The sequence below is a fragment of the Aythya marila genome (assembly GCF_965140915.1).
Source record: "Aythya marila genome assembly, chromosome: 10".
Lineage (NCBI taxonomy): Eukaryota > Metazoa > Chordata > Aves > Anseriformes > Anatidae > Aythya > Aythya marila.
In genome coordinates, this window is record NC_139051.1 from 7,130,021 (window position 1) to 7,151,830 (window position 21,810).

The 21,810-nt window shown below is 53.4% G+C and overlaps 1 protein-coding gene across 3 annotated transcripts in view; it reads left to right on the top strand.

Moving 5' to 3' along the window:
- The window catches only part of PRICKLE2 (prickle planar cell polarity protein 2), a 98,086-nt gene extending 76,784 nt beyond the window's left edge, over nt 1-21,302 (top strand). For all 3 annotated transcript variants that reach the window (XM_082768602.1, XM_082768603.1, XM_082768604.1), the window contains 6 exons: nt 2,469-2,582; nt 4,156-4,293; nt 4,616-4,819; nt 6,397-6,583; nt 8,829-9,683; nt 18,835-21,302. In XM_082768602.1, coding sequence (XP_082624728.1) covers nt 2,469-2,582; nt 4,156-4,293; nt 4,616-4,819; nt 6,397-6,583; nt 8,829-9,683; nt 18,835-19,703 — 2,367 coding nt within the window. In that variant the 3' untranslated portion in view covers nt 19,704-21,302. The remainder of the gene's footprint in view (nt 1-2,468; nt 2,583-4,155; nt 4,294-4,615; nt 4,820-6,396; nt 6,584-8,828; nt 9,684-18,834) is intronic.
- The last annotated feature ends 508 nt before the right edge of the window (nt 21,303-21,810 follow it).

The window sequence follows — 21,810 nt, forward strand, 5'->3', positions numbered from 1 at the left end:
ACCTCCTCTGCAGCCCCTCCGTGAGCAGGTCCCGCTGGCTGATGCGGATCCAAAGCAAACTTTTCGGGTTATTCCAGGCAACGTAACGCAGGTTGGAGCCTGTAGTATTTATTTTGTTTTGCTGTTCAAACCAAATCGCCCATCCCTGCCGAGCTATGTTGATGGTGCGATGGGAGCCAGTTCCCGCAGACCTGATGGGATTAAATGGAAAACTTCCCAGCGGAAGCAGGAGAGGAGCCGTGCACACACGTAGCGCCGTGCTGGGCTGCGGGGAGGCAGCTCCTGGCCTCTTGGGCTGCCAAGGGAAAAAAAAAAAAAAACACACACACATCCCTGCTTTTTTTTGCTTAGGGTGCACGTCTTACAGCTCGTTACTGTAGGGACCAGAGCAGCCTGATGTCATTTGGCAGCTCTTCAAAAAGAAGTCGTTTCTGGTACCCGCCAACTTCAGGGACTCAATGGGGGAAAAGAACTTTGTCACAAGGAAAACAAACAAACCCAGCGACCTGAGCAGCCCATCCACCCGCACGTGGGAAGTTTGGCCCAGAAGAAGGCAGCAGGCGGTTGGGGCACCCAGGACGGCCCAGCGGGGAAGAGCTGGAGCCTGGCAGCCAGACGAAAGAATGGCAGGGGGGACATTGCCTTCAGATTTTCAGCTGTGAGCTCCACTATGGACAAGGTGCATGAACACAGACAGCCCATTTCACATGGTTATGCCCCAAATAGTGCTCTGCAGTGGATGTATTTGCTCCCTCGTGTAGTGCACCATAAGAATTTAAGTGTTTTTCATGTGCTTTGATGTCCCTGGATGAAGGATGGTCTATAAATGCAAAGTAAGTGTTCTAATGTACGTAGTTTGTTCCCCTTTTAACATAACAAAATACTTAGCAGCCGTGCTTCTTGCTTTGAGAGTTTCCATAGCTGGTGGGTCTGTTTCTGCTCTGCTTTAGCAAAGCAAATTCAGGGGTTTGCAGAGGCACACGCTCAGTGCATTCCTCAGCTTCAGGACACGAGCATTTCCTTTTGTCAGCACTGCAGAGTTATGGGTGGAAATCTGCTAAAAATCTCCTTTTTCATAAAAATCCAATGAAGGGAAAGTCATATCTTAGTGTTGGTTCAGAGAAGAATCATAAAATGGAGCTGTTGAGAGGAAGAACAATTGCAAACACGACTGCAGCTCTGCCTGCAGGTAGCTCTGAATGAGAACAGAGACAGCTGAATGCGGAGTAATTATTCCAGAATAGTGCTGGGTTTGGACATATAGCCGAGAATAAAAATGAACAAAGCCTGCCAGCCCGTGGGTGAGCTCTCCTGCCAGCCCTGTCCCTCTCGGTGACCGGCTGTAGCTTGTACATCCCGCAGATGCTGTGTGGTTGTGTCAGCAGAGGAACAACCTTCTCTGGGGCAGCCCAGCCCAGGTGGGGGTGCCCAGGTCAAAGCCCAAACCATGCCGGTAGCACAAAAGCTCACGTGAAGCCACTGCAAAGCGTGTGTCATTTGGGAAAAAGGGCTGTGAAATCTGCCAGCAGTGCAGATGCTCTGAAATGAATTTCTGCAGTGCTCAAAAGCAGAGGAAATGTATCGGGGGACTCATGCAGCGTGACAGAGGCAGAAAGCTGCAAGTGCTGGGAAAGCAGTTTGCGTCTCTCTAGCCGAGTGCAGATTTAAGGCAGGCATCCATCCCCCTGCTCCTGCCCAAGCATCCCGAGATGTCCGAGGCTGCACAGAACCCTGATCCCAGCTGAGCAGTGAGAGCTTTCCCTTACCTTCACATTCTCCTGGTTCCTCCAAGCCCCTGAACACCACCGTGGCTGTTTTGGAGCTGATCCTGATCCCAGGAGCTGCATCCCGGCCCTAGAGTTCACATCCCAGGTGTGGCAGCCGGAGCAGAGACGCTGGAGTTCAGGGCGTGCTTCCTCTCCGGGCTGCCACCGGGCTCTTCCTGCACCGGGGCACGCCGTGCCCCACCGTGCTGCATTTACAGTAATTGATCTTAATTAAGTGCTCCAAGACGAAAGAGAAGAGGAAAAAAAATTTTAAAAAATATATAATAAATAAAAGCAAGCCTTCCAACAGATTTTATCTGCTGTTTATTTCCACAAATTGCAGCAGAAAAGGCCCGGAGGGTTTTGATGGAGGTGGAGGCTGAGATAGCCGGCAACACGGAGGCTGCCGGGGCGCAGCCTTTTTAACCTCCCCTGCCGAGGCAGGTGCCGACACATCCCCGCAGCCGGCGAAGCATGCTCACGCTCTGGAGGCTGACGGAGCAAACGGTAACGAGCTGCTGGGGCTGCCGCCCTTCCCGAGCCCTCTTTTGAGGAAAAAAAAAGGCAGGGAAAACGGAGCAGCACGCGGCTGCCCCGCTTGAGATGATGAGAAATAATCATTGCGCTCGGGGGTGGCTGCTCCGTGCGTGGGGACACGGCTCGGCCAGGAGTGTCACTGCCATCCCCTCTGTTGTTCCCTAGGTGCACCAGTACTACAGCTGCCTCCCAGAAGACAAGGTCCCCTACGTCAACAGCCCGGGGGAAAAATCTCGCATCAAGCAGCTTTTGCACCAGCTGCCGCCGCACGACAATGAGGTGAGCGGCCCAGGGGGGTGAGCGTCCTCACGGGGACAGCGTGGTGGTGGCGGGGTGGCAGGAGGGGACGGGGTGCTCCTCCTGGGGTCCCTCTGGTCGGAGGCTTGGCTGGACTTCTCTGCAGCTCTTTGGGTGCTTTTTGGGGGATTTGCTTGGAGTTCGGTGACATTGCTGTTTAAACAGACACGTTTGCTACCTGGTGGGGTTCCACTGGAGGCTGGGAGTTGTTTGTTTGTAAAGCTTCAGCTTTTATTCTTGAAATGGGCTTTCTTCACGTCTTTGACACAAAAGAGCTTTCTCAGCCCGTGGAGGCCAAAGCCACGCTGGAAGCGGCTCCAAGAGCTGTTTGGAGCAGTAAGGCCAGATCCAAAGTTACAGAAGCCCTTCCCAAGCGCTGCTTCCAGCTCATGAGCGCATGCAGCGAGGAGGTGTTTGGCTCTTGAGTGCGAGCAGGGAGCCTGTGAGCCTGGGAAGTCAGGGTTTGAGTCAACACCAGCAGAGCAAACACACCTCAGTGCCTCTCGCAAGAGGCAAGCGAGAAGGCTCTGGTCTCTGACGTGCTCCTCCATCAGCGACATCATTGGCTTCTGCTAGCCCGCAACATTTCCCTGTGTGAACAACAACAACAAGAACTTTCTCGTGCTCCTTTTGAAGAATCCACTCTGGGAAACACAGGCAGGGAGCTTGTTGCATCTAGGTCAGACGTTAACGAGTTCGCCCATGCGTGGCCGGGTGCCACGGGAGCACGGCGGCGCTGCCGGCGCGGAAGGGAGCTGCAGGCAGCGGGCAGGGGCTTCGCCTGCACCCTCGGGCCCCAACCTGCCCGCCTGCCTTCCCTGGCAGCCGCGGAAGAAACACAGAGCTTGTGCTGCTTCCTTGCACCTTGGCAGGTTTTACATCCAGTTCCCCTTTGTGCTTGGTTTTGTTCCTCTGAAAAGTCGCGGTGTGCTCAGGTGAGGGACCCTGCTGGTGTTCTCCGCTGAGATCTGCTCAGCCAAAAGCTAGGTCTGTGGGGTGAAAATACCCAGAGAAACCTCACAGTTTTATAAGCTTCGGGGAAATTGCAACATTCATTGTTTATATCCTTTTATTTCACTTAGTGCCTTCCAAGGAGGTTTTGCAAGCATGCAAACTTTATCCAATATCAGAATAATGTTTGGAGGTCCCGAACAGCCGGCACTCCATCATTTACATAGGGAACATGGGCTGTGCTCAAGAAACACCAACAAAATGTTTTGAAGCTGCTGTAAAACCTCTGCCTTAAGGTGACTGGTGGAGGAAGCAGGAAAGCATCAGTCCGATTGCTGGATCAGGATAAGACTTAAGACTTCCAAGCCTTCCTAGAAACCTAGCAGCTGGAGAGCAACCTCCTGCATGGCAAGGACCAGGTCCATTTGTGCATTTTTGGTTGTTTTTCTTTTGTTTGTCATTGAAGTGGTTGCGGGAAGGGTTTGGATTCCAGCCGAAATCCCACCTCTGGAGGTAGCTCTGTGTTTTCTCGCACTCCTTAGCGAGGCTTGCAGAGCCCGTGGGACTGCGGCTCGGAGCACCGAGTGTTGCTCCTGTTTTCTAGGTCCGCTACTGCAATTCGCTGGATGAGGAGGAGAAGAGAGAGCTCAAACTCTTCAGCAATCAGAGGAAGAGGGAAAACTTAGGGAGAGGCAACGTCCGGCCGTTCCCTGTAACCATGACGGGAGCCATCTGCGAGCAGGTGGGTAGCGGCTGACGGAGCGATGCGAGCAGGATGGGTTTCCAGTAACCAAAGCTGGGGTCGGCCAGGTGTGTGCCATGAGCACCCCATGGTTTTGGGGGGCCAGAGCAGTCTCTTTGGCTAATCCCAAAGCTCCTGGCTTCATGTGGGGGAAGCTGATGGGATCCTGGGGGTGAAAAGGGATGGAGAAACACCAGAAAGGGAGATCTTTCATTGAGCAGTGAATTAGCATGTTCTGCTGCCACTTTTGGAAGAGCACCTCATTAGGGACGGGCGGCAGCAGGCTCCCCAGCCCCATATCATACCCTGGCTTTCCCCACAGTGCGGCGGGCAGATTAACGGCGGGGACATGGCCGTCTTCGCCTCGCGAGCTGGGCATGGTGTTTGCTGGCACCCTCCCTGCTTCATCTGCAGCGTCTGCAATGAGCTGCTGGTCGACCTGATCTACTTCTACCAGGACGGAAAGATCTACTGCGGCAGGCACCACGCCGAGTGCCTCAAGCCCCGGTGCGCAGCGTGCGACGAGGTGAGAGCCCGCAAGCCCTGTTAAAATCCCAGCTGCCCACCTCTGTACCATGTTTTTTTCCAAGGTGTGAAGTTTTTTCTTGAGTGATTCTTGAAAATAAAATAGACCAAAGGGTTCCACCCAACCCCAAAATCCCACTACTGCCCACTGAAAGATGCACCCTGGTATGGACACTGCCCACGGGGATGGCAAAAATGTTTATTTTCCCCCTGTGCATGTGAGGAGCACACACAAAACGCAATGGTTTGGCTTTGCCAAGTGCTCATCCAAGCTTTTCCTGGGGTTTCCAGTTGGCATCCTGGGGTTCCTGTGGGATTTCCAGCTGAAATCTGCCTGGGGCTGTTCTGAAACAGGTCCTCACGCACAGACATCCGGGGAGGGCTTTCCGTGCGCGTTTCCAGTAACAACACACCCACCCGTGCTGCGTAATTTTAGCCTGGTTGTGTGTGTGCCATTCCTTCCTTCTCCTCCTTCCCCCCCCAGAAGAAGCCCCTGGTAGGATGAGTGTTGTGTTTCTTACAAGTAGTGGTGTTTGAGTGCACGCCGAGCTGAAACTGGCTTTCAGAGAGGAGATTAAAGGGATATAGGAAGCTGAACAAATGGAATACAAAACGAATATAGAAAACCGTGCAGAGTTGACTCTGAACGTTTCTCAAGTGTCAATCTCTGTTTAAAAGGCTGGTGAAGGAAATTGTTCTGGCTTTTAAAGTTATGAAAACCATAGTGTGGAAAACCATATGTACTATAAAATAGCAAGTCCCATCTATGCAAGCGTATAATAGTAAAAATCCAAGGCTTCAAATATAAAGAACATTGACGTATGTATCCAATTAAATTTGTAACGTTACCAGTGAAAAAACAACTCCTAACCATGCAACTGGCCCCGTTTCCCCGTGGTTTAGGCTGGGTAATTTTTTTTCATGTACTTTTCATCCTTGCAAATTCTCATACAAGTCCTTCATTCAGCTGCTTCGTTCACACACGCTTCTTCCATTGAAGCATGCAAGAAAGAAGCTCAGAAAGGGGAAAGCTTTCAGCACAAGCAGGTGGCAGCTGTGGTGGGGACGATGGTGAGGAGCCAGGTTGCGACTTCTTCCCTTCCCTCCAGAGACTTGCCACTTCTCATTGTCCTTTTGATCATCCTTTGTATTCAGGCCCCTGTCTGAGAGACGGGTAGACGTATTTTAATAAGTGGCTGTTCTGTTCTTCAAAAGTCCCCCGGGTCGATAGGTTGTATATAAGTGTGTTTATTACCCCGATTGACCCCTTCTGCTGATGGATGTGCTTACGAGCAGCGCCAGGACGCGTTGCCGTGAGCTGGGTGTTAACGCTTTCTGGTCCATGCACTGACACCCTCCTGGTGTATTTGCATCGTAACAGGAGGCTCCCCTGGGTGCTGCTCCCTAGGAGCCGATGGGTGCGCCTGCCTGCAGCCAGACCCAGATTTTTAGCTGTAAAATTTAGAGGTTGTGTGGGAAAGGGGCACAGCCAAATCACACAGGCAGGAGACACCAAGACTGGGTCCCGCATCCCACATCCCTTCTCTGACTTAACTCTTCTCCACCTGTGTTTCCCAGATCATTTTTGCTGACGAGTGCACTGAGGCCGAAGGGCGGCACTGGCACATGAAGCACTTCTGCTGCTTCGAGTGCGAGACCGTGCTGGGGGGGCAGAGGTACATCATGAAGGACGGCCGGCCCTACTGCTGCAGCTGCTTCGAGTCCCTCTACGCCGAGTACTGCGACACCTGCGCCCAGCACATCGGTACGTGCGCCTCCCCGGGACAGGCTTGCATCCCTCTTTGTGGCAGGAGGGCTGTCGGCAGCCCCAGGAACTGTTGGAATGAGCGAGAGCTTCCTCTGGCCAAATTTAACGTGTGCATTTTTCTTCTAAAACTCATTTTCCTGTCAGCAGCCTGGCTCTTTGGATTGAAGCTTATGCCCAGCCAAGCTTGCTGAAGGCTCGCACGAGTTAATGAGCTACTGACGGGAAAGATGGTTGCTCATTAGGCATCATTAATGTTTGTGTTTGCCGTTTTTAATTAACCCACAGATAGATGTTCTCAGACGGAAAGAAGTGATGGATCAGAGTCGACCTGCCTTCCTAGCACAGGGAGATGGGGTGATTTAGGGTGCGTTTTATGCTGGGGCTAGCTGTCACCCCAGTACATGGCCGTGGGGCAGCAAGCTGGGCTGTCACAGCCTTGCTCTCTGTGCTCACTTTGCCACTTGGCCGAGCATTTGTTTGCAGTTGGAAGCACGGCATAGGGTGCCCTTTGTCTGTCCGTGGAGGTGAGCTCACGTGTCTGCGCAGCGCTCAAATCATTCACGGGCTGCAGGGAGAGAAAAAAACATTTTGCTCTTGTGTGGCGGGCAGATGGCACGGGGGAAGACACAGGGCTTCAACAAAACACTTGGAGGACGTGTTTGCTGCGACCTATAGCACATCCATCCTGAAAGCTCAGCTGCAGAGCAGTGAAGAAGCAGCTGTTACGCCTCTCACGCTCCCTTCCCTCGTGCTTCCCCCATCTGCTGCCTGTTTTCCCCTCCATCCCCTTCGCCGGCTCCACCGCGGTGCCCTGCATGGACCGAGCCCAGCTAGTTTGCATCCCCTTCCCCGTGGCAGACGTGCTTTCATTCTGCCAGGCCTCGATAAAAGAAAAGAGCCTGTAAAAGGTAAACGTGACAGCTGCTACCTGGTGTGGGCACAGGCTGCGGGCTCCCCTTCGCCAGGGCTGGCGCGGTGGATCGGCACTGAGCCCGCTCGCTGCCAGGTTTTCCCTCTGGTTCCCATTTTGCTGCATATCTGCATGTTTCTAGCAATGAGGGACTGCAGCCATTTTGCTGCGGCTTGCTCCGAGTAGTTGCTAGCTGTTGTGCTTAGCAGCCACATATATTAGAGTTAGGCATGTGCTTGGGAGGACTGGGTTGTTTGGTAGAGCTACTGAGCACGGAAGCTGTGCCCCTGTCTCCGAGAGGTGGCTTTGGATCATTGAGAAAGGAGCCGATAAAATCCCACCCGCTGTCTTTTCTCTCTTCTGGCTACAAGGGCGCTTTATATAAAGGCATTTTGCTTGTTATTGCTGTGCAGTGTGTGCAAGCAGTGGCTGCAGCGTGCATGCAGGCACGAGCTGTGCCCACGTGCAGCGTGGCTCGCTGCTGCCCTGGCCAGCCTGCGCCCTGTGCAGCAGTTTCTCAGGTAACGGGGGCTTTTACCCAGAATGGCAGCTTAAACAAGCAAATAAATGCTATAATTGAAGCCTTGGGAGCTCTGCTCATGACTTTGACTGAGCGCTGCATCTATACCAGTAAACGTGCTGCAGCGGCTCTGACCGGTGCCTGCAGCCAGCCCCGGGGTGTTGCTGGCTGGGGACAGGCTCTCTGTCAGCCCCCAGTGCATTCGTTCCTTATCCCAAGGGGCTTGGCAGGGGCAAGCCAGGAAATTTGGCTGGGGGAAAGGCAAGGGGACGCGCTCACATCCCCTGGACAGGCTCTTTCCTTTCCGATCTGGGGAAGGGGCCCCAGCAGCCAGAATAAAGTCAGGCTGGGAAGGCGGTCAGGAGCAGAGCAGCGAGGGGCAGGGATGGGATCTGTTCTGTTAGGCACTTACCGAGGCAGCACAGATCCCTCTTTATGGTTCGGTTGGAGGCTTTTTGTTTTTTTAAATAGGCAGCGTATTATTGCTTTGGCTTCAAGGACTTTATGGAGAGCTCACATTCCTATGCTTTATGATCGGAAATATCCCCGTTTAATGTGAAATAGCTTGAGGCTTGACTCCGCTGCCTTTCCCAGCACTGAGTAAGTCTCTAGCAGAGGCCTGCAACCTGCAAAGAATTAGGAACGGGCGTCACTTCACACGCTGGAGAAACCCCTCCAAAGGGTTTGCGAGAGCAAGCGCGGGTAGAGGTGCTGCTGGCACAGGAGGGCCACTCGGTTTGCCTGAGTGCCGTGTGAGCACACCCGGCCTTGGGACGGGCACAGGGCTGACTTTTTGTCTGGTTCCCCCCAAGGTATCGACCAGGGCCAGATGACGTACGACGGCCAGCACTGGCACGCCACCGAGACCTGCTTCTGCTGTGCGCAGTGCAAGAAGTCCCTCCTGGGCCGGCCCTTCCTGCCCAAGCAGGGGCAGATCTTCTGCTCCAGGGCCTGCAGCGTCGGCGATGACCCCAATGGCTCCGACTCCTCCGACTCGGCCTTCCAGAGCGCCCGGGCCAAGGAGTCCCGCCGCAGCGCCAAGATCGGGAAGAACAAGGGGAAGGCGGAGGAGGGCGCGCTGAGCCAGCTGCAGGTCACCTCCAGCCGCCTCTCTGCCGACGTGGACCCGCTCTCGCTGCAGATGGACTTGCTGAGCCTGGCCAGCCAGACGCCGAGCCTCAACAGGGAGCACGTGTGGCGGAGCAGGGACGAGCTCTACCACTACGGGAGTAAAATGGAGCAGGGGCAGTCCCAAAGCCCGCTGCAGCTTCTCAGCCAATGCAATATCAGGACTTCCTACAACCCCAGCCAGGTCCCGGGCTCTCAGCCAGATCTATGGGGGAAGCACTTCAGCAACCCCAAGAGGAGCTCCTCGCTGGCGATGAAGGGGCACGGCGGCAGCTTCATCCAGGACTGCAGAGAGGACTACTACTCGGGGCGGCTTCGCTCGCAGGAGAGCTACAGCGACATGTCCAACCAGAGCTTCCCCGAGACCAGAGGAAGCCTCAAAGTCCCCAAGTACGAAGAGGAGGAGGAAGGTGGGATGCCGACGCCGCAGTGCCGCACCCGGCATCCCATCAACGCCCTCAAGTTCACGGAGGACCTGACGCCCACCGAGCAGACTCCCCGCGGCTCCATGGAGTCCCTGGCGCTTTCAAATGCCACAGGTACGTCACCCCGGGCTCCTGTCCCCCTCCATGTGATGGGACCCGTGTGCTGGGTCACCACGGCGGGTGTCTTCCGTATCTCCTTCCCCTAAACCAGACCTGGGGACCTGCAAAGTGCTTGCTCACCCTTTGCTGGGACACATGGGGGTGGGCACAGCCCATCAGCTGGTCTCATTATAGCTTGTTGTTGTAATTAATGTGGGGTGCAAGTGTTCCCGTCCCTCTCCCGTTGCTCTCAGCCACCAGACGTGCTGGCACTGGTGTGGGTGGCAGCCTGGGGACATCACGGGGGGCCACCGGCCTCCTGCCCGGCTCCCAGTGTGCGTGGCAGCCCCGTCTCACTTGGTCTGCTTGTTTAGCAAATGCAGCTCTTTATAGCTGGTTGGCCCTTCTGCATAGCTCAAAACAAATGTTTTCAAGCTCTTTAATCCTCCCTTTTGTGCAGAGGGAGGAAAAATCAAGGCCAACTGCTAAAGCAGAGACAGATCCTAGCATTCAGCACTTTGAGGACTGCTGTCAGCTGCCGCTGTGGGCTAAAAATATTTTTAAATGCTTTGAAACAGGCCCAGTTTTGCAACCCCTTTTGCTTGTTAGGCAGCCATCAAGCTCGCGGCTAGTTAAGACAAATTCCTTCTCATTTCTATGGAGCTCTCTTTCTCCTCTTCCAATACCGTTGCGACTGCAGGAAAAAGCCAGGCGAGATGCTTTTCCCATCTCGCATGAGTGTCGAGCTCTTTTCTCCCCAGTACATCCCAATCCCAAACCAGACACGGCTGGCGTTTGCTTCGGACTCCCTAAGCAGCAAACTTCTCAGAAAAGAAAATACCAAGCCTGGTTTCCTTGCCAGAGATGCTGGCTTGCTCCTTCTTCACCACTCCCCCGGCATGTTTCCGTTCCAGCCAAGCATTGTTTGGAGCCAGGCTCATCCTGCTCCTGCCCCTACAAAATCGAGTCCTTCCCTCACTGTCCCCCATCCGTGAGCAGCCTGGAGGAACCTGGTCCTGAGGGGATCCCCCCCAGGGAGCATCACTGGCCCTGGGGAGCCCGTGCTGGTGAACCTGGGGCCTGTGTTCACCCAGCCTGGATGTGCAGCTTTGCTTTGGGTACACCCTTGGCCTATTCATAGCTTTTGGTGTGTTTGTTTAGGGAAGTTGCCAGCCCCGTGGCAAGACGTGAAATGAGCCAGGATCCCTCTAAACAGCAAACGTTAAGAGCATGGGGGGAGAGGAGAGGCTGACGAGCTGGAGAGGGCTTTGCTCAAACAGCCTCAGAAAAAAAGAAAAAAAAAAAAAAAAAAAAGGAAAATAAGACGTGAAATGGAGAGGGAGCTGGGAATTGCCCTCCAAAACAAAGCCCCGTATTTCAAAAGTTGCTCCTGTTCCTGAAAACTCATGTTGTGTAAACCCTGCCAGTACAAATAGTCTTGAGCAACACCAAGTTCCAGTGAGCAATGTCTGAATACTGAAGCGACTGCTTCCTGCTTTGGAGCCGAAGTGTAGCAAGTTTTCTGAGGTACAAGTCAAGGGGTAAGAAACGTAGCAAATCTTTCATATTAAAGTGAAAACTCGTTCTGTATTTCGTTTGGGAATCCTGGGGGAGAGATCTTCCAGAGGCATCCTCGTCGTGTAGTTGTAGTAGGTTTCTGTGCAGTGCAAAGTGCTCACTTCTCTCCTGCTTTTCGGAGGAGTTGCTCAGCATGATGAGGCTTGTAACAAATGCGAGCGGTACCTCTGAAGAGGGAGGTGATAACATTTTTATTAATGTGTAAGATCTAGTAATTGTCATTGCTCTGGGACCTGGCTCAGCTTGGGCTCAGGGGCACTGTGCTAATAACCGCAGCTCCCCAGGGCTGTGCTCGCTGGCGGGGAGCATCGGGGACAGAGCCAGAATTATCCCACTTGGTTGGCAGCATTTTGAGGACACCCTTGGTGACCTGGCCAAGGTCTGTGGGAGAGTGGGGTTTTGAAGACAGGTGCAAAGCCTAAATTCTGCAAGAGGGCACAGCCACTGCCTTTCCTTGTCCCCTCAGAGCGAGCTCCATGGCAAACACCATACGAATGCAAGCCAGGCTGCGGTGCCGCTTGTTCCACACTATGCTTTTCCCTATGCACATCTTGTAAATTATGTTTAGAAGGCAGGCAAGGGCTGACGGTATCTCCTCGGGTTTGCAGACCCTTGTGAAGCACGCCCCAGCCTCTGCAGGCAGCTTCTCTCCTGCCCAGCTCTGAGCTCCCTTTGAGTTACTAACTCTGCACATTGCTCCACCTTATAAAATGAAATAATTAGCGCTGAATCCATCTAATATTTTATGGCATGGTTGGAAACGCTCTTTTTTATGGGGAGCAAACAGTCCCTGACCTGCAGAGTGTGTATTAAAAGCTGACTGGTTCCTCCCTGGCAGCAGCTCTTGCTGTGATGTTTCTATTATGACTTAACTAATAATTAGCTGGAGATGTCAGTAGGGGTGGGTAACAAACCGGGTGTCTGATGGTGGTTCCTGTCCTCTGGACAGGAGTGAAATGAAGTCCTGGGAAGCCTCTTACCAACCAGACATCATTTAGTCGCCCTAAAGCAGATCCCAAATGGCTTAGCTGGGATGTGCAGCACCACGGTCATCCCGTGCTCCCGAGCACTCACCCATGAATTGCTCCATTGTGCTCTGTGGCCACTCTGTGGTGCCTCAGCAGGCTCCCGTTAGGTGCCCACGTGTCGGAGGTAGCACAGCCCTCCCCAGGCTTTGTTTCTGGGTTGGAGTTAGACGGCAGCATCTCTGCTGGCCTCTGCTTGTGCTTGTGTAATCCCCGTGAACGCTGACAGGATTTGGACACTGGCAAAGGGGAGAGGTTCCTGCTGCTGGGGCTCATCTCATCCTTCCTCCCACGTTGTAGTTTGGAAATCCCTTCTCAGCTCTCAGCCAAAGGCTACGACAGACTCTGAACGGCCCCTTCTGGGCAGCCGGGTCTTGCCCCAGCCCAGGTGCCAGCAGAGGTAGCGAGGGACATGGGGGTTTTCCAGTGAGATTTGGGGCCAGCGCCTGCTCCAGGACATTCAGCTGAGATCTGAAAGCATTTCTCAGCACATTCTCCAAGTTCATTTTTGCTGTATTTTATATTACCCTTTATATCTGTTTTCCTTTGGTTGCTTTATTTTTTATTTATTTTTTTATTAATGTCATTAGCAGCAACACAAACCAGTGGCTGCTGCAGCAGTGATCACCCCTCAGCTCCCTTCCTAAGCAACCAGGGCTATGTGAAGATGCAGCTGGCCAGGAAGCTGTTCTTGTGAGGAGGAATCTGCTCCCAGCAGAGGTTTGTTCCTTCCCAAAAGGTTCACAGTCTGCTACAGCCCCAACCCCGGTGTTCATGGTGTGCCCAGAGTGCTTGCATCGCCCTCTAAAAAGGTTTTGCAAGTGCTGTGCGTGCCTAGCAGCTGAATCAGAAATCAAGAGCTGATCTCTGCTGATCCCCAGCAGTCATTTCCACGCCATGCCACCTGGTCAAATAGCCCACTTAAGCAAGTACCTGCGGGCTTGAATGTTTTTCTGCGCTGACAGCCGAGCTGCGTGCAGAGAGCACGAGTGCTGTGGCGGGGAGCTGTGCTGAACGGTGATGCTGCTCTGTGCAAAAGGAGAAAGGGATTTGATGTATTTCTTGAGAAAACGTGTTTGGGTGAGGGTAACAGCCGAGCTTCGTTTCCTCCCCTCATCTGTCACAGGCATAAATCCAGGAAAAAAAAAATGTAACTGGTGCTGGTACAGGGTGCAGTGTGACTGCACGTGTATGGCACACGTTTCTGTTACCTCCTCTGTTACGAGATGCTCGAAGGCCCCAAACAGCTTGTTTGTTTTTTTTTTTTCCTTTCCAGGACTAACAACAACTGTGATATAGTCAGAAAGTGGGGAGAGAAAATGCCTGCATGCGTGTGCGCCAGTCCTGGTCCCTGCAAGGCTGCGCTGCACTGCCCATGCTGCTTCTGGCACCATATACCTCGTCCCCCACGCTGTTGGGGATGGTGGGGGTAGTCCTTGTGGCGAGCAGGGGCTGGGGGCTGGTCCCCGTCCCTGTGCCCCCAGTGCCAGGGGGATGTCAGAGCTCCCCCGCTGCATCCCTTGGGTGCTTCTCCCCCCGCTCAGCTGGGGAGGGATGTGCCCAACATGGGAAGATTTCCTCGGGTCCATGATGTGTTTGGCAAGCGCTGTGGTTCCCCCCGAATTGCAGGGCTCCTGGCCTTTCCCTCACAGCCCTGTTTACTTTGCGTGACTTCCAGTTATATCAGGGCTCTGCTTTATTTCTGCACCACCCCAAGGCCGGTCAGAAGCGCAGCGAGGCTGAGTTATAAACAAATCCCCGGGAAGGCTGTTTCTCCTTAAGTCCCTTTTTAGTGCTGGGGGTTGAACTTAAAATAAATCCTGTTGCAGGGGCAGGGAGGACGTGCTTGCCTGCTGTTAGGGGAGAGACTGGGCTGTAACAGGGGGGAACGAGGGGTGCCACAACGTCCCCTCCTGTGTGGCTGTGTCCCTGTCACACAGCACCTCTCCTGTCCGGGCGCAGGGTTTTGGTGCAGGCACCTCAATGAGGCTGGGGCGCTGAGGACTGTGATGTGCGGGTAAATGCCTGCACCCTGGTAAAAGTACAGGCAAGGAGAGCCCTGTTTGTTTGCAATATCACAAATTTTGCATTCTCCCCGCGCAGGGACAGATGATGCTGTCTCTGCACGGGCTGCTGGCTGCGGCCGTGCCGCCCTGCGTGAGCCAAGCTTTGCGGGGAGCTCAGTGTAACGTGGCCCGGGAGCTGCCTCCCCTCCTGGGTGCCTCGTTTCCAGCCTCACACCAAGCCTACGTGCTCGCCGTAGCCCCTCCGCTGTCATTTGCTCGGTGTTTTAATAATCCATAATTAATGCAGCCCTGGTTTAGCAAAGCACATAACGCAGCCAAGGGAGACGTGAGCGTGTTGCGGTGCTTTGTTGTGGCGAGGTTTTGGAGGTGATGCGTACAAGGAACATCAGCTCTTTGGACTTCGTGCTGCTGGTTTGCTTCTTCCATTGTTGTATTTTCCTTGGAAGCACCCGATAGGACAGGGGCAGCCTTTGCAGTCGGGGCGGGGATCGTACAGCATGTTCCGAGCAAACCCTAATGTTAAACAGAAACCCGCTCTGTGTTCCCAGAGCCGTAGCCAGCCCGAGCTTTAAATCGCATGCCCGCAGACGAGCTACAGCTTTCGCTTGTGTTCATCCCAAACGCGTGCGTTTCCATGGCTTCGGCATGAAATATTGAGCCTGGCAGCCCCACGCAGCGGCGGGCAGCAGCAGGATGAGAGCTTGCTGTGCCCACGGGCGCGAGCTGCAGGGACGGGCACGCCAGCGGCACCGTGCTCACAGCCGGGCACATCACCTCCTGCCACAGCCCCTGGGCTGGCCGTGGTCAGCATCAGCAAAGCAGGAGCAGCAGCTTTGGGGTGTGATGGATTGTGGGGAGAAGCCCCTGATGGCATTTGGGATTTGTACATCATCCCCAGCCCCGCGTTGTGCATTTACTGCATGTGCCGCTGGGGACTCGTGCCTTTGCAGAAGGAAAGCCTCGTGGGAGCTGTCTCTGGGTTACTGTGTCACCCCCGGGCTTGCACCCTTGGAAAGGGGCCAGAGGTTTGTACAGAAGCAGCCGGCTCACACCGCGGGCTAGAGCAAGGCTCCTGCACAGCCCCGTGAAACAGATTCTCGGGTTTCCTTATTGGAAAAATACCCGCTGCGTGGCAGGGTCCCCCTCTTGCATTGCCTTTCTTCCAGGTTAGGGCTCGATCGGATTATTAGCTGTGTTCCCAGATGAAACACTTCATTAAGGGGGAGCTGCAGTGGCTGTAAATAAGTGCTGGTAACTCAAGAAGCTCGGGCCTTGATGCAGTGCTGCAGCTAAACAACCGCAGGAGGGGAGGGTCGGGGCAGCACAGGACCACAGCAGCATCCCCGGGGACCTGCAGCCACCAGCACGGGGTGCCAGGACCAGCAGCAGCTGCCTGTGCTCAGCAGCCCTCCAGCATCCTATTTTTGCAGGTTTCTGGCCACTTTTACTGCTGAAATTTTCCTTGCAGGAGTCCAGCCGACCTGGAGAACAACGCATTCCCCTCCTCTTTGCGTTTTGTCAGCGCTTGGAGGCTGTTGTTATATTCCCCTTCAGCCTCCTCTTCCCTAGACTAAACAACCCCTGGTCTTTCAAACGGTATTCCTAGCTCACGTTTTCTAGATCAAACATTTTAGAGCAGTTGTTATTGCTGTCCCCTGGACTCCCTGCAGTCAGGCGGGAGCACTCCCGGCTCGCTGAGGCTTCACAGCTCCGTGGAGGAGGGCAGGATTGTTTCAGAGCATGGACAGACCACGGGCAGGCACCCGTTGTGCTTTGCTTCCAGCCGAGTGGGGAAATATATTCTATCTGTGGTGCCTTTTAAGCAAATTTCCTTTAGGCTTGGTAATCTCAAACTCGGAGCTCTTGGGTGCTTTCCCCTTCTGCATGGTGTGGCCACGCTCCCTCCCGGAGCCAGCTCGGCGTTCAGCCTTGGTACAATCAATGTTTTCCCAGTGATTAAAGACCTCATAATGTGTGCGCTTAATTATATTCAGGCCATCCGGATGAACAGCCAAAACCATCCCTTGGGCCTAATAATTGCTGATTAAACCTTATGCTGGGAGCTCGGGGCTGTGCATGTAGCACAAGCCCCTTGTACAAAAGTTTCCCCGAGTGCTGACCAGCGCTTCGAAGAGGGGAAGGAAAAGGCTCTGCTCCTGCTGAGGTGCCTGCAAGGGTCTGGAGACCTCCAAAAAGGGGTTGGGGTCTTCCGAAACCTCAACCTGAACATCTCTGAATATTTTTGCTGTGTGCAGGGCTCTGGCCAGTGCCATGGTGCTTATTTTGGAAATCCTGCTCAGCTCTCTCCTGTCTCAGGAGCCTCTCCATGCACGTTCAGGTTATTCTCACTGGATGCAGACCCAGAGGAGCCAAAAGTGCAGGTGCTGTGGCAGACATGGCAGGGGCTGGCTGTGCACCAGGACAAATCTCCATCCCAGCAGAGCAGGGTGAGACCGGCCCCTTGCAAAGGCTGCTGCCGAAACAGATCTGCTACTGCTGCCCAAGCATCCTGCGGTGCTCAGGGCTGTTATTTCTGCAAAGCACCCGTGTCGTTCTTCCTCATTACGGGGCTGCGCTGCTTCTCTTAATGAAGGGCCGCATGAATGTCACCCAGGGCTCATTTTCTTTGGCATCAGCTATTGTCTGACACAGCTGATTAAGGCCAAACTCGGCTGTCGGCAGCTGTGATTCACGCTTGGGTCGGCTCAGCTGGCCACCCCGCTGCTCCTCCAGCCTTTGGAGAGGCTTTTGCTCACGCTGCGAGGGTGCTCGTCCCTCACGGGGGGCTCACTGGCTCCTCTGCGGTGGCACAGAGGGGACTGGGGCGAAGCGAATATCGCACCAAACGGCATAACCGGGAGCAAAGCGCAGAAGGCAGCTGCTCCAGCAGCACGAGACAGACGGTGCTGCAAAGGCAGCAGCAGGCTGGGAAGCCTCGTGCGGGGCTGCTTCCAAACAGAGGAGGCGGGGGGCAGCTGCAGGGTTGGTTTAACTCACCTGAGATCAGCAAAAAATAAAGGCACGAAGCTGGTGTGCAAAGTGCGTCCTCGAAACAAAACGCAGCTTTGCTTTTCTTAGCTCAGCCTCTCCCTTTTCCTGTGGCGTTCAGGCATTGCCTTTGCTTCGCTTTGCTCTGCTGGGATGAAAACTGGAAGCTTCCCAATTAAAAGCAGGGAAGCCAGCAAGCAGAGAGTCTCGCTTCATAAATGGTGCCGGCGGCTGGGACTTGGGGAGCAAAGCCAGGCAGTGGCAGATCCAGGCTGAAACACTGGCAGCCGGTTGTGCTGGAGTGCTGAAGCTCTTGCTGGTGCCCCCAAGGATAGGATTCAGCTGGGCTGGGCACTTCAGGAAAGCCTTGCCCAACTTTGCAGGATCTGTAGGTCTTTTTAAGGCCAAGTCCTGAAGACGCCGAAGTGGATTGTGAGCAGGGGTAGTGACAGCAGCCCTTCTTCTTGCTCGTTTTTTGGCAGGCAGCGGGTAGAGCTGAGCTCTTGATGAAATGCAAGCAGCTTTTGTTAAGGGAGAAAGAATTTACTCTTGAATTGTGGGCTGGGTTGTTGTTTTTTTTAATTAATTTACCAAGTCGTAAATTCTTGACGATTGCATAAGGGGCGTGCGTCATGTTGAAAATCCTGCTGATGGTGCACAGCGCTCCCCGTTCGGTCTGCACGGGGAGATTGCCGGAGAGTGACGGGGAGAGAAGTGCCAAAGCAAACACTCTGCATTTGATTTGGGATGAAATGTATTTCCTTTGAAACAGCTTGCGAAATGTGTTGTCCTTAGCTTGTAATGCAAGAGCTTACTGCTGCCAGTTGTCAAGCCAACGTGGAGGCAGTCAGAAAATAGTCAGGAAACACCCAGAAAACAGGCCAGAGCCTAGGGGACCATGGAGCATGCTGAGTTTCTTGTCTATGAGATGGTACAGAGCAGACAGCCCCCCTCTCTGTGGCAGCCTTAGGGACTTTGGTGCTGGAGGGGAGCCCCTTGAGCGTGGCCAAGGCTGCTCCTGCCACCCCACCTGGGGACATCACAGCTCGGTGACGAGCCTGAATTAGTCGGCGTCCCCGTTTCTGGCTGCTCCTGACATTGCCCAGTCCTTCAAAACATGTCACTGTTGAGCAAGGTGTGGGTGCCGGATCATGGCACCCTATTTATCTCAGCGTGCCGGAGGCCTCGGGTTACCTCTGACGCATGAATTCGTTGCTGGCATCACTGGTTATTCCTATCAAGTCGCAGACAGCATAGACATATGGGGAAGGGAGTCGCGAAAAGCATCTAACAGTCCTTGGAGTCCTACTCAAAACACCTTAAATTGGTGTGATTTCCCTAAAGGAGGATCTGTCTCCTCTTAAAAAATAAAATAAAACAGAAAGCATCCTCTTGAAGGGCTCTTCAGGACAACATCTAAAACAAAGCTTATTTGAAAGCAAAAACCCACAGGTTCAGGCCAAAACCAGCTGTCTCCCTGCATCTCCGGTGACAGGAAATTCTCCTCCTGATCTCTCTTTTTTCCTCCCTTTCCCCTTCCCCACCAAGGCCTCTCAGCAGACGGCGGAGCCAAGCGCCAGGAGCATCTCTCCAGGTTCTCCATGCCCGACCTGAGCAAAGACTCGGGCATGAACGTCTCGGAGAAGCTGAGCAACATGGGGACCCTCAACTCCTCCGTGCAGTTCCGCAGCGCCGAGTCCGTCCGCAGCCTGCTCTCCGTGCAGCAGTACCAAGACCTGGAGCCCAACCTGCACGACCTGGCCAGCCCCATCGGCTACCGCGAGCGGCCGGCGCACGGCCGCCTGCACCAGAGCTTCGACTACGGCAGCGGGGTGCCCGGGGGCAAGCTGGGGGCGCAGGACGGCGCGAGGCATGCCCCCATGAGTGAGCGCACGCGCCGGCGAACTACCCTGCGGGACGATGACCGGCACTACCGCCCGCACCGCTCGCGGCGCTCCCGGCGCTCCCGCTCGGATAACGCCCTGCACCTGGCCAGCGAGCAGTGCTGCCGGCTGAAGGAGAGGCCCTCGCTGCGAGCCAGGGATGACTACGACCAGTTCGTGCACCAGAGGAGCTGCAGAGAGAGCCTGGAGCAGGGTCCCCGCAGGGACGCCTACGGCCACTGTCCCAGGACGGTGTCGGACCTCGCCCTGCAGAACCACTTGGGCGAGCGCTGGGGGCCCTACTTCGCCGAGTACGACTGGTGCTCAACGTGCTCCTCCTCTTCGGAGTCCGACAACGAGGGCTATTTCCTCGGGGAGCCGATTCCCCAGCCCGCCCGCCTCCGGTACGTGACCAGCGAGGAGCTCCTGCACAAGTACGGCTCCTACAGCATGCCCAAGTCTTCCACCTTGGGCGGCAGAGGACAGTTGCACAGCCGGAAAAGACAGAAGAGCAAAAACTGTATCATATCCTAATGGCATCCTTGCCAGGCACCTTCGGAGAATGTAGATTAACTCACAAACTTGCACTGTTCTAGACCATGTAAGCGCTTTTATTGTAACAAAAAGGCCTGAGGAGTAGGGATTTGTAAGAAGGTTGTAGACTGGCTTCTATAAATAGTCATAATCGTGGGCACAGTGAATATATTTTGCACATCTTACTTTGAAAACAAAAAAAAGTTCACTTTAGCCTGTAATATTTACCTAGTAGTTTCTCTTCTCTCTCCTGAGTACTGCCACCCCTTGAGTTCTCTTTGCCCGTACGTTTTTGTTGCCACTGTTGGCTATCACCATCCATCCGCTGGTAACTCTTGCTTTCCACCACGCCATCATTTCCCATTACCCAATTTTGTTACGTGTTTGTCTCTCTCAGACAGCGTGGGAGCCTAAGTTATTTCCATGGTTGTTGTAAATGCAATGTAAATGAGAGTTTGGAGAAAATATTTTTGTATTTTGTAATATCAGAGGAATTTCTATATCTTAGGAGTCACTGGGAAAATGCATGCACATCCATAGCTGTATCCCGCCAGAGCTGAACAAACAGTACTTTAGCCCCCCTCAACTTTTCATTTCATCATCAAATTTCTTAAGCATATTAGTGAGAGTTCGAGTAGTTGTTTTATTTTTTAAACTCCATTTTTCATTTCCTGTTTGTTTTGTTCCTGGTAAATAAAGAGAACATTTGCTGATTCATTAAGTCTTGAAGAGGCCTAGGTGGCACTTTGAAGTCTGCTCACACCTGTGGTTTTTAGGTACACTCTCAGTCAAATACAGGAGTCCTGACAGCTGCAAAAGTGACTTTTTTGTTAAATAGGAAAGAACAGAACTACCAAATGTCTGCAAAGTTGTAAATGACCAAAGCTGGAGAAGGAATTTTACATCTCTGTAGAGAATGCTGAAGTTACTAAACGTTGAACTATTATTTGGAGTAAATAAAAGTGTAAATGGTGCAATTGTGTGATGTCAGCATGACGTTGTTTTGAATATAGACTTGTCTTATGGTGCTCTAGTTTTCCGGGTTATGTTAACTGCTGTTCATTACCAAGTGGAAGTCTCAGTATTGCCTACTGCCTAACACTTCAGAGACCGACTGCAAACTGCTCCTGCCCTGGCCGACCACCGACAGCATCGCCCTGGTCGAGAGTCACATCAGCGGGGCTCAGCTGTGTTCTGGTGGACCCGAGTTTTTCCTCCGTGTGCTTTCAGCCATCGGGGTAGCAGCAGGGTCACAGGTGATGCCGCTTGTGGAAGTGGTCTCTGGCATCCTCACCACCTCCCAGTGGAAATTCGGGAGGACGGAGGGGCCCCGTCTCCTCCCCGCTGCAGGAGCATCCCAGCAGAGCGCGGGGACCCGGCGTTGCCTGCCCACAGCAGCAGCTGCAGGAAGAACGTGAAACTGGATGTCTCCACACCACAAACTATTGCTAGGAATTTTTTTGTCGTTTGTAAAGGACAATGTGATAATTATTATTCCTTCAAAAAGAAAATGAAAAAAAAAAAAAAGAAATGACACTTAAGTATATTTAAAAAAAAATAATGTTTTTTTTTTTTCCAGTTGGAATAAATGGAAGTATTCATCCAAAGGGAAGAGTCTCATGAGTATGATTTTACTCTGAAGGTGTGATGGTTAATTGGGGAGTACGGGACTGGATTTCCACTAGGCCAATGCTACAATTAAAGCATGAGGATCAACAATTATAGCATGAGGATCAGCTCCATCCCATCCCTGACTCCTCTGGTGGGCAGGGAAACCCAAGGCAGGAGGCTCTTGCCCCCAGGGCTGCTGCCCCCACTGCTGGCTTGGTGTTTAAAAATCCCAGATCTTCACCTGGGGCAAGTCAGCGCAGCTCAGCTGAAATCCCCAGCACAGCTCTGGTTTGTGCCGAGCGAGACTTCAACCTGTAATTTATAAATAACAGCCTTCTCCTCCGAAAGATCACAGATCTTTGCATGTTTTCCCAAACAGGCCTGGTAAGGAGGGTAGGGGTATAGCTTTCAGTGACAAGTATGACACTAACTACAGGTTATTATATAATTGGCTTTTAATATGTACAATTTAATTCTTTGTCACTGATTAAAAGCA